The 12,222-nt window shown below is 48.9% G+C and overlaps 1 protein-coding gene across 2 annotated transcripts in view; it reads left to right on the top strand.

The window, feature by feature from the left end:
* The first annotated feature begins 4,598 nt into the window (after nt 1-4,598).
* Slc22a1 (solute carrier family 22 member 1) overlaps nt 4,599-12,222 on the top strand; it is a 28,608-nt gene continuing 20,984 nt past the window's right edge. The window contains exons 1-2 of one of the 2 annotated variants that reach the window (XM_021647737.2): nt 4,599-5,186; nt 12,104-12,207. In XM_021647737.2, the coding sequence (XP_021503412.1) occupies nt 4,773-5,186; nt 12,104-12,207 (518 nt within the window). In that variant the 5' untranslated portion in view covers nt 4,599-4,772. The remainder of the gene's footprint in view (nt 5,187-12,103; nt 12,208-12,222) is intronic. The other variant, XM_060373373.1, reaches the window with a different exon arrangement.

Raw genomic sequence — 12,222 nt, 5'->3', positions numbered from 1 at the left:
GGGTCCCTCTCAGGAAGGAGTCTTGCGATTTGACTTTTCTTTGAGGTGGGACTTGCATATGCTGTCCTTCCCTCCCTCCCACCCCATCCTTCATGCCTACCCTCCTACTCTCCTGCCTTTCTTTATTCTCTCAGCATGTGCTCATTGCTTCCAGCAAAGTCCCATAGGTTGAGCTCTTACGAAGAGGAAGAAAGCTGGTGGGGAGGGAGGAGCCTTGGCATTGTCCTGTGTGGAGAATGCTCTGAGTAGACCAGCCAGTGAACACCTGGGCACGAGGGACCAACTCTTAAGTTCCACGGAGCAAAGGACCTTGGAAACACAGGGAGTCACTGTGCACACGTGTAGGGGCTGGATTACTTTCCTGCTGCTGTGATAAAATACTATGACCAAAAAAACTGAAGAGAGACAGAGCTTATCTTGGCTTACGGTTGTTCTTCGTGACATGTAAAGCATTGTGGCTTTTTTTGGGGGGGAGGGGGGAGAAAGAACATGTGCAAACACAGGAAGTGGGGTGAGACTATAGACCCCTCAAAACCTGCCCTCGGTGACATTCTTTCCCAGCAAGGCTCTACCCACCCAAAGGTTCCATAATTTCCCCCAACAGAACCACCGCCAGGGAACCAAGTCTTTAACTCGCTGCCCCTGTTGCAGATACTTCTCACTTAAGCCCACACATTTAGCCTCTGTCACCCAGGGGTTTGTGGTCATATCATAATGCAAAAATGCTTGTAATCCAACTTCTAGACTTCACACTTCAAAAGTACAAAGTCTCTTCTCAGACTTAAGGCAATTTTTTCATAAGGATCCTCTATAAAAGGAAACAACAACAAATCATGTACTTCCAACAGACAATGGCAGATACATGGGTATTCACTGGGGAAAATGGGGCATAGTGAAGGACTATTGGATGAAAGCAAAAACAAAACAAAACCAAAACAACAACAAAACCCTCAACCCATCAAACAATCAAACAAACAAAACAAAAGCCAGGGCAAACACCAAATCCTATACTTCCATGTCAGCTTTCTGGGGCTTTAGTTTCAAAGGGTGGCGCCTTCCTTCCTAAAACTGCCTGTAACATACATCTCTCTCAGACTGGTTCCATCCTCTGTACCAATCTCTGATTGGCAGATGGCTCATGGCTCTGGCATCTCTAACACTTTGGGGTTTCCACCACAATCCAGGCTTCACCTCTATAGTTTCAGACAAGGATATCTCAGTGCCTCCTTGAAGAGATTCAGACCCAGCCACAAGTTGACTTGGCTACCTGAAACCATAGAGGAAGGGCTCCCTTAATCTTGCTTCTTTCTTCCTTTCTTCCTTTCTTCCCTTCCTTCCTTCCTTCCTTCCTTCCTTCCTTCCTTCCTTCCTTCCTTCCTCTCTCTCTCTTCCTCTCTCTCTTTCTTTCTTTCTTCCTTCCTTTCTTTCTTTCCTTTCTTTCTCTCTCTCTCTTTCTTTCTTTCTCTCTTTCTTTCTCTGTGTCTGTTTGTTTGTTTGTTTGTTTCTCCGTGTCTTTGTTTCTTTCTTTCCCCTCCAAAACTGGTACCACGTGGACAACACTGATAAGTTGGGCTGCCAGCTTGGGGTTGGACCATGGCTACAGGAGCTTTTGTGTGCAATTGTTTTGTGGTCAGAGCCTGGAAGACAGTAGTGAGGACAATGATGGTTTCATGAGGTTGCAGAGGGGAAAAGGAATGTCCTAGAGACCATTTCTGTGATATTTGGTGAAGAGTCTGGCTGCACTCTACCCACGTTCTGAGAACTGGCATGAAGCTGAATTAGAGAATAATGGACTGATTTCTTTGACAGAGGAAATTCCAGGATAGCATAGCGCTGAGTCTACGGCTTGGTTATTATTGATGATCCTTCCGCAGCTCCACAGATAAATCAGAGCAATAAGTGGGGCTGAAATAAAGAAAAATGTTTTTCGGAAGTGAAAAGAGCACTACGAACCTTAGGACTCTAGAGACGTCGCTAGAGGCTGTGGCTATTCAGAGACGAGGACCATGCCAAACAATAGGAAAAAGGTGCCTTGGGTCAAGAACTGGCCAACTAAAGCTCTGTGAGCCCGGGATCAAGTATTCAAAAACACAAACCTATGATGGTATTTCTCACTTAAACTAACACAGGAACTGGCTCCTACTGTCATGTGCCCTCCTGGAGCCCAAAATGTATGTGTATATGTATGGTATATATGTATATAAACACACATACTCACACATACACTTAATTTTTAAAGTTTACTTACATTTTAAGCTTTGTTTAATCTTTTTTCTCTTTCTGAGACAAGGTCTTATGTTGCAGGATATTTGATCCCAATGTGAAACCCCAAATTGTGAACTGTAAAACACTGTTTCTTTAGTGTGGTTGAGCCTTCTCACACACATTTAATCCAAGAACTTTCTGTTGATTGTAAACTGATGATTATGGGGTGGCTCACCCAGCCCTAGCACATACCTTTAATCCAAGAACTCTGTGTACACAGGATTTAATAAAGAAGCAGAGAAAGAAACCAGCTAACAGGGATTAAAGAGTAGAAGGGACTTTGAGTTGTGGGGTATTTGACTCAAGCTTTTGACTCAAGCTCTGGCTTTGGCTTTGGCTTCAGCTCCTCAGCTCCCCTGGCTTTTTGGGCTTTGAACTAGCAAGCCTTTGGCCTTGGTTTGTTTGTTTGTTTGTTGGCCTTTTGCTCTTGGGCTTTCAGCTGAGCTAGTGAGACTTTTGGGCTTTTTCCATCCAGGTCTGAGCTGAGAAGGAAGGTTAGTTGGTTACTTTCTCTGCCTCTCTGAGCTAGCAGGCTTTCATAGGAGACCCAGCCTTTGGCTCCTGAGACTTTATCGGTAAAATAGAACGGTTGGGATTTTCTGTCTTTTGAACAACAGTCTTATTTACCCCAGGCTGGCCTCAAAGGCACTGTGTGATGGATGATGATCTTGAATCTCCAGCCATCCTTTCCTTTTCCTCCACCTCCTCAGTTCTGGAATTACCACCCTTAGTTTGTGAGACACTGGGGATTGAACCCACAACTCCATGCATCCTCTGCTGGCCCTCTACCAGCTGAGGCACATCCTCAGCCCTAAGGTTTAGTTAGTCTTTCGGTCTGCTAAATTTTAGCAACCTGTGCTGGATAGTTTTGTGTCAATTTGACACAAGCTAGAGTCATTGGGGAGGAAGGAGCCTTAACTGAGAAAAACACCTCCATGATACCGAGCTGCAGGCAAGTCTGGGCCATTTACTTGATGTCAGAGGGCTCAGTTCATTGTGGGTGGGGCCACTCCAGGTTACTGGTCCTGGGTTCTCTAAAACAGCAAGCTGGGCAAGCTATGTGGAGCAAGCCAGTAAGCAGCACTCCTCTGTGACTTCTGCATCAGCTCCTGCCTCTAGGTTCCTGCCACGTTTGAGTTCCTGTCCTGACTTCCTTCAGTTATGAACTACGATATGGAAGCATAAGGCAAATTAACCCTTTCCTCCTCGGTTTTCTTTCGGTGATGGTGTCTTTTTGCAGCAATAGCAACCCTGATACAAGTTGGTGCCAGGATAATAGGAGATGGCTGGGACAGACCTGTCCATGCTTTGGGGAGGATTGTGACAGGGCTTTGGAACTTTGAGCCAGAAAAGTCATTGAGGGCTGAGAGCTCAGTAGGCTGTTCTGTAGGTGCTTGGAAGCTAAGAATGTTGAGAACAGTGCAGACGACGCAGGCCTGGCTTGTGAGGTTTCGGAGGGAAGCAAAGACACTACTGGGCCATTTGAGTTAATAATCTGTGGTTCTGGTCAGCTGGGGTGAAGAACCTGCTTTGATTAACAAGAGCCCTGAACCACTAAAGTGAAACTTTTGCTTTGCTGGGATTACACGATGCTGGTCAGCTGGAGCTGGGAAATTAGTGGTGATTAAGAAGAGACCAGAAGCCAGGTGTGGTAGTGCACACCTGTAATTCCAGCACTTAGGGAGGCAGAGGCAGGTGGATCTCTGTGAGAGGCCAGCCTAGTCTACAAAGCAAGTCTAGGACAGCCAAGGCTACACAGAGAAACCCTGACTCAGAGGAAAAAAAGATCAGAATCATTGAGGTGAAATCTTCTGGGATATGTTTACTCAGAGTCAGGGCAGAAGAGTTTGTGTTATAGAGGCAGCCAAGGTTGTACCTCAGGCTGGCAGCTGAGCTTGGTGATGTAAGAGTCATGCAGGTGGTGCTGGTTTTGAAGGCATGAAGAGGTCTCGGAGAGCAGCTGAGGCTTGGCACTGTGAGAGGCCAGGAGAGGCCATGGGTGAAGGTGCAGCAGTGGAGCTCCAGGACTGAAGGGGTCACAGAGACCTCAGACCTCGGCTGCTGTGATTACAGGTGGCACTGCCATGTCTGGTTCATGGGCTGTCAGGGATTGAACCCAGGGCTCCGTAGTCTACGGGCTGACACACCTATCCGGCAGAAGACTCGGTATTAGAAATGCTCTTCAGAAGATCCTGAGAAGTACGGGGGGTAGGAGGGGTGCTCAAGCCTGTTTGCTTGCTTCCTCCTCCCAGGCCAGGCCTTGGCTCACTTCCCAGAAAAGTAAACAAGGGTTCAGGTAAGCCTGGTGTATCCCTGCCCCGGCCCTCACACTGGTACCACGGGGCAAAAGGTTATTTCTGGTTGGTTGCCTTCCAGAGGTATCATGCTTGGACAGCAACTTGATTTCAAGCTGCCACAGTTCCGAGAGCTTTAAATGAGGCACCGTATGAAGCCCTGGTGGCAGTCCACAGCAGGTCTGGCTAAACGGGTGAGGGCACTACCCAGCCATGCCCACCGTGGATGATGTCCTGGAGCAGGTTGGGGAGTTTGGCTGGTTCCAGAAACAAGCCTTCCTGTTGCTATGCCTGATCTCAGCTTCTTTAGCCCCCATCTACGTGGGCATTGTCTTCCTGGGCTTCACCCCTGAGCACCGCTGCTGGAGCCCCGGGGTGGCCGAGCTGAGCCAGCGATGTGGCTGGAGTCTGGCAGAGGAGCTCAACTACACTGTGCCGGGCCTGGGGTCTGTGGACGCCGCCTCCTTCCTCAGCCAGTGCATGCAGTATGAGGTGGACTGGAACCAGAGCACCCTTGACTGTGTGGACCCCCTGTCCAGCCTAACTGCCAACAGGAGCCGCTTGCCTCTGAGCCCCTGCCAGCATGGCTGGGTCTACGACACTCCTGGCTCCTCCATCGTCACTGAGGTACTAATGGGCTCTGCGTTTTGGGTAATATAGAGACCTGAAAGCAAATCTTGGGTGGTTCAGTGTCTTTTCAGGCAGGAAGGAGAGGTCCAACTTTCTGTGTGCTGAGCAGATAGCAGCCTCTTCCTTGGCCCTCTGTGTTCTTCTCACCAATTGAAGACCCTGAGGGATAGGTGCTAATTGGGGAGCCTGGATTTTTGTTTTGTTTTGTTTTTTACATTTACTTATATATGTGACTTTGTATATGTGTGTAGGTATGTGCATGTCTCGGTGTGTATGTGTGTGTGTGCATGCACACACGCACTCACCAAGGCCAGAAGACAACTTGTAGGAGTTCTCTCCTTCTACCCTGCGGTCTCAGGGACTGCACTCAGCTCATCCGTGTTGGCAGCAGGCGCCTTTATCGTTCGAGCATTCTCACAGGTGCAAGCATCGCCTTTTCTCCTCTAACTTGCTGACTCATCTCAGAATCTACAGTCTTCACCATACCTGCTTCTCTGACGTTGGAATCACCTCATCCCCTTGTGTATCAACAAGTGGCCATGGGAATTGCCTTGTCTTGGGTCAGGCTAGGTGACGCCAGCTATCTCTCTTCTTAGCTGAATATATCTGCGCAAGTTACTTGGTTTCCCTGGGCCTTGATTTCCCCGTAGGCAATCAGTACTACAGTAACTCTGCCCACAGTATTGTATGGGTCAGCTGAGAACCGGGAAGATGATCGCCAGATATAAACACGATTACACTGTTTATGGCCTGGGAGGTGGTGTGAAGACTCTCTCATTTAGTTGGCTGTGTGTGCGCTTCACTTTGAAAAGAGTCTCTCTTTGTTTTTGTTTTGTTTTGAGACAGAGTCTTACTATGTAGTCCTGGCTGCCCTGGAATTCTCTTTGTAGATCAGGCTGACCTTGAATTCACAGAGATTGCCCTGCCTTCATGGACACCCCTTTTTGACGGCACAGGCAGTTTGTCCCACAGGGAAGCCTCAGGAATAAAGGTCTAGGCCACATGGCTCCCCAGCCATACCCCACCCCCACATGCACACAGGACTTCTTGGGATCCCTTTCTCCTTTCCTTTACCTTAATGGCTTTAAAGTCAATACAGGTAGGGCTGCGGCTGGATGGAAGCCCAGTGTCCCTTCCCCCTGGCCTGCTCACTGCTCCTCCTGATCACCTGCAGAGTGAGTGCTGCACACTTTGATTTACGTGCGTGGGTATAGACATGGGTCCCCAGCCATCTTTCAGTGACAGACACCGAGAGAAGATGGCTCCCTTTGCAAGGATGCTCTGCTGGCCTATCTAGGAGCTGACCAACAGCTGCCTCCTTGGTCCCAGGATACTGTTTGTTTGGGCTCAGACTAGCCTCCAACTCACTATGTAGTCGAGGAGGGCCTTGAACTTCTGATCCTCCCGCCTCTACCCCCTGAGCGCTGGGATTACAGATGTTCATGTGCCATGACGCAGTTTAAACGGTCCTGGGACTGGAACCCAGGGCCTCACGTGTACTAGACAAACCGCTACCGAGTTACATTCCCCAGGCCCACCTGAGCTCTCTTCGTGGCCTCCTTGTCGTCTCCCACCTCGTGTGAAGCCTTCAGCCCTAAAACTGTCTTGATTCTGAGCTACCCACTGGGTCTAGATGGAACTACTCCTCTGCCTCAAGAAGACCAAAGACTTTTATCTGGCAGAAGGTCAGGGTTGCTGTGTTTAGCAATTAAAAACAGGGCATGCCCAGGTAAAGTTGAGATAAACAACCATTGTTTCTATGCAGCACAGGCTGGCCTCACACTCACAGTGACCCCCTTGCCGCAGCCTCCCAAGTGCTGGAAATGAAGGTATGAAGCACCAAAGCTGGCTAACATCTTTTAATAGACACATATATGTATATACAAATACACATATACAAATATTACATGGAATGTATTGTAATAATTATTATGCAATAAAATTATGTACTAAAACTATATTTTATTATAGACTATGTGATAAAAATCCTATTTAATATTTCTATTTCTAACATCAGTTATCAGAAGAAAATATTGTATATTATCCACAACTTCATTGTTCATTAGCACAGTCTGGGCAACACGAGACTCTCTCTTAAAAAACAAAACAAAAAAACCTAGAAAAAGATAAAAATGAGAAACATCATTGAACACAGATGTCGTGGGACAGAAAGACAAGATGCAAAATGTAGCTGCTGCACGGGGTTTATGTAGTATCTAACTTAAGGGTTCTGGCTTAGGGGATTGGGATAGGAAGCTGTGGCGCTCTGGATAGGAACCCAGAGACCTGGACAGGTGGACAGGAGGTGCCCTACCAGGGCCAGGGAGAGGGGATGGGTGCAAAACGACAAAGTGTTGTAGGAAGAATTGACACAGGGAGGCTTCAGCAACTCCGAACTAGAGCTTGCCGGGTATGTTGGGTTGTGGAATGGTATTCAGGGGGACAGTAAGGACCTGGCTTTAGAGAAACACGCCGTGCCAGGCTGAGTTTGAAAGCCAGCAGCATCTTCTGGAAACATTCACAGGTAATGAATGAATGCCTCATTTGGTAAAGTGCCTACTGTGCGACCTCGGGCAGCGCTGTGTAAACGCAGGATTTGTGTCCAGGCACTCCTGCTGTAAGTCAGGTATTGCAGCACATAGCTGTAACCCCGTTGCTCCTCTAGTGAGATGGGAAATGAAAACAGAAGAGTCTCCCAAACCTTGTGGGCCAGCTAGCCTGGTCTACGCGACTGCAAACCAAGTGAGAGAGAGCCGGTGAGAGGGCCCAGCTGGCAGAGGTCCTCACCACCTAGCCTGACTACCTGAGCTCAGTGCCTGCAGCTCGAGGACCAACTCCTGCAAGTTGTCCTCTGAGGTAAACACCAATGTGTGTACACACAGAAACACACACACACACAGTAAATATATAAAAGAGAGACACCCTGTCTTAAACAAGGTGGAAGGTGGGGACTAGGATCCAAGGTTATCCTATGATTTCCACATGTATACTATGGCAGTCACACACGTGCACACACACACACACATTTTACACACAAAAAGAAAGATAAAGTGGAAATTGCTAGAGGAAGGAACTTAATGTTCACCTCTGGCCTCTGTGTGCAGGCACACACACACATGGACACACACACAAACAAGTACATGTAACACCTACGTGCCCAGGCACAAAAGGAGCTCAGCTCTGGCAGGGCAAGAGGGCAGTGGACACTGGTCTAGACTAGACAGGTGCTTCCTTTCATTTACTTTCCCCTTCGTCTGCTTTCAAACTAGCCTTGACTCAATACTTATCCCAGACCAGAGATCGGAAGCTAAGTGTGGGTTACTCATTTCTGCAGAACTAATTTTTAACTCCTCACTGCCTTGGACATTGGAACTTGCTTTAGTTTTAGATGACCTTTGTTTAGGTCCCACCCCAAGACTAGGGAATTGGGCTCATAAGGCTCCTCAGGGGAAGAAATAAGACGCTTGTTAGCTTTCACTTCCCTTCCCCATCCTGTGAGCCCCAGCTTCCCCGTGGCCCCCACACCAGGCCACACAGAGCCTCCTGCCCCACTAGCGGTAGGCATTGAGCAATAGGGAGCAGCCTTTGAACAGGGTGAGCAGAGGTGGCCGCCGCGTTGGTACTTCCCAAATTTACTTGCATTCGTGATCCATTGAGGTAGACGCCACGGAGGAAGGGCGTTTGGACAAGGGCCCTGGGAGACTCTGATGAGGCAAACTGTGAAGGCTGTGCACTGGAAAAGCTGCCTCCCCCTGGTGTGACCCCAGCAGGGATAGCAGATGGGCCCGGGAATCCCTCCACCTTGCCTTTTGTGCTGTAGGGGCACAGATGTGCCTAAGCTGCAATGGATGGGTCAGGTTTGGGAGCTCTAGGCATAGACACTGGCAAGGCTCAGGGGGTGTTAGCCATCAGGGAGCAGTGGCATTGGAAGGTGAGACTGAGTCGAGATGGTGGGCTTCCTCTGGATCGCATCTGTCTGGCTCCATACACAGTCCCATGGTAGAGCGACTACCTCTCCCTTTAAGGAAGGGGACAGAACTTCACTCAGCAACACTAACTTGCAAAGATCAGATTGAAAACCAACAATGGCCAAGAAGGGATCAAGGTGAGGCCTAGGGGCATTGGTCCCAAGGGCCTTCCCTTTTCCTGTGACTTTAGTGACGGATTGTCACAGGGCACAGAGTGGAGCCACAAAAGGATGGTTGGGTGGATGAAGAAGATATAGGGCCTTTGGACACCCGGGCAACACTCAGGACTGTCTGTCCTGGTTGTCCTGTTGGTAAGGCACAGGACAAGGAAACCCAAGGACTCAGGGCTGCAGAGGGACGCACTGAATGGTTGTGAGACATGTTCCTCATGAAGGTGTGGATTAGATTGGCATAGGTGGAGAGAATAAGAGTGACACTGTGTGGGTGCTTGTCACCTCCCGGGGAGACAGATAGCAGGGTCTGGGCACAGGCTGGTGGGTGGAAAGACTGCTTTTTCTTCCTGGTGTTGAGCGGCAACACATGATCTCATGAATCTTTCAGAAAAAAGAGGGGCCATGCCAAAGAATGCACGAGCCAGCTACAACCACCTCAGCCAGTTGAGCACAGTGTCTCTAAGATTTGTGACAGGACAGCGGCATAGGTCCTATGCCAACGTTAGAATCACGGGATGAGCTAATAAGATCTTAGCATTTAAACTAAAACGGTTCATCATTTACCAGTCTCTTACCTCCAGGGCTCACAGCAGCCTGGGGGGTGGGGGTGGGATGCAGTATGAATGCTTTTGACTGGGAAACCAGGCCTGGAGTTGCTGAGGGACTTGTTGCTGTCATATCTCATAGTGTATGCTACAGCCATGGCTGCACAGCACAGAGCAGAGCAGAAGGACAGAGGGCAGGAGGGCTTGGAGAGCTATGCCAGCACTGTGAAGGGCAAGAGGCTCTATGCAGCTCTAGTGCCCAGCCTCCTGGGGGTCTGTTTTGTCTGCCTGCCTTAGCTCTCAAGAGACAGTGACCTGCTGTTACACAGCCCGAGGAGCCCTGCTCAGAATATGCCCTATCACCCTGTGTTTTGGACTAGTGCAGAGGGCAAAGAATGCCTTGTGCACACAAATAAGCACGGGAGAAGCTAGGAAAGTTAAACAGACGGTTCACCTCTTCAGCAGAATGGGGTCGGCAGCTGCTGGTTCTGGAATGTCAGGAAGGATGTAGTCTTACAACCTGGTGATCCCTGGCTGTCTGACGAGACAGGCGTTGCCCGTATCTTCTGGAATTTTTGTTTTTACTTACCCCAGACCCTTTCCTTTTAAATCTTGAGAACCGTTTTTAGACCATAAAGCCCATTCTTATCAGTGATGTCATTTGTGCTTTACTACAGCTAAGTGACTCCTGTGCTATCTCAGGGCCAGGACTCTCCCAACACCCACCGGCTTTTTGTTTACCTCAGTCAGTCTCCCAAGACCCTAAATCTTGGGCGTTATCTCTGAGTCAACAGTTCCCATTCTCGTGAAAGAAGCCAGATGTGCTCTGTAAAGACTCTTGGTGTAAACATGTCTTAAATTGTTGTGCACGTGGGGCTGAGTTAATTGTTATCAGAATGCCTCTTTACAAAACTGTGCTGTGTTTAAAGATGGCCAGAGTCTGGGAGTCCCGATCCAGCACCGGTTGCAATAAAATCAGCCTAGCTTCTCTTCTTATCTCACCCTGATTGTTCTTTTTCTTGTTTTTGTTTTTTCCCCTGCCTGTAAAGCCTGTAGGGAAAGCGTCAGAGGTCAGGAAGGGCCTGCAGAGAGTGGTGCCCTTCGAAGGATGTCCTTTTTCTCTGTCTTTTCCTCAATTCTCCCCCCAGCTCTTCCCACGCCAGACTCCTGCTACCTCTCCTACTTGAGCCCATAAACCTAGCTCCCCCATTTCCTGTCTCTGTCTGGGCCCTTCTGTTTTGTGGCTGCTCACAGCAACTTTAGTAATTAGTCCAATTAAGTATATAATATCTACATGCCCTGAAAAACAAGGCTTTTTTTTTTTTTTTTTTTTTTTGATACAGGTCTCATGGAGCCCTGACTGGCCTTGAACTTACTCTGTAGCTGGGGATAGGCGTGAAATCCTGAGCCTCCTGCCTCTACCTTCCTGTCTATACTCCCTCAGTGCTGGTATCATAGGCGTGAGCTACCATGCCTGGATTTACATTTCCTTTGTTATGTACTTGGCTCTGTTTCTCTGGTTTTGTGTGTGTGTGTGTGTGTGTGTGTGTGTGTGTGTATGTATGGTGTGGAGTGTGGGGTGTGTGTGTGTGTGGTATGTTTGGTGTGTGTACATGTATGTGTGATTGTGGGGTGTGTGTATTATGTGTGTGTGGTATGTGTATGCGGTCTGTGGTGTGTGTGTGTGTGTGTGTGTGTGAGGCAGGGGCTGTCTCTGCACACAGAGCTCTCCATTTTGGCTAGCCTGGCCGCTCAGTAAGTGCCTGGGAGCTGCTCATGTCCTCTGCCCAGCATCAGGGCTCTAGGCGTATGCTGCTGCACCTAGCTCTTTCCACACAGGCGCTGAGGATCTGAACTCTGGTTTTCACACTTACACACTTTACCCACTGAGACACCTCCTTGGACCTTGGTTGTATGTCCCTATGGAGAGCTTTCCTGGCAGCCACGACTCCTCTGAGGGTGTTTCTCTGTTCTTGCTTCTTTTCGAATGACGTATTCTCCGGTGGTAGCTAACTATCCATGGCAAAGCCAACAGCAGCCATCTTCACAGACACAAAGGTTTTGGAAAGAAGCTGGGCATGGCGGTCTAGGCTTATGCTGAGGTTTTAGACACAACTGATCCGACCTGAGGAGATCAGCTGTGCGGCAGTCTGCTCTGTCTGGCAGAGGTTGGGAGTAGGCCTCCGGCTTTCCCATGATTCTCAGTTGTTCTCTCTCCACCGCTTCAGTTTAACCTGGTGTGTGGAGACGCCTGGAAAGTGGACCTTTTTCAGTCCTGTGTGAACCTGGGCTTCTTCGTGGGCTCCCTGGTGGTGGGTTACATTGCAGACAGGTATGTGAAGGTGGT

This window comes from Meriones unguiculatus, chromosome 20 (assembly GCF_030254825.1).
Source record: "Meriones unguiculatus strain TT.TT164.6M chromosome 20, Bangor_MerUng_6.1, whole genome shotgun sequence".
NCBI classification, from domain to species: domain Eukaryota; kingdom Metazoa; phylum Chordata; class Mammalia; order Rodentia; family Muridae; genus Meriones; species Meriones unguiculatus.
This window is presented reverse-complemented; position numbering and strand designations above follow the sequence as displayed.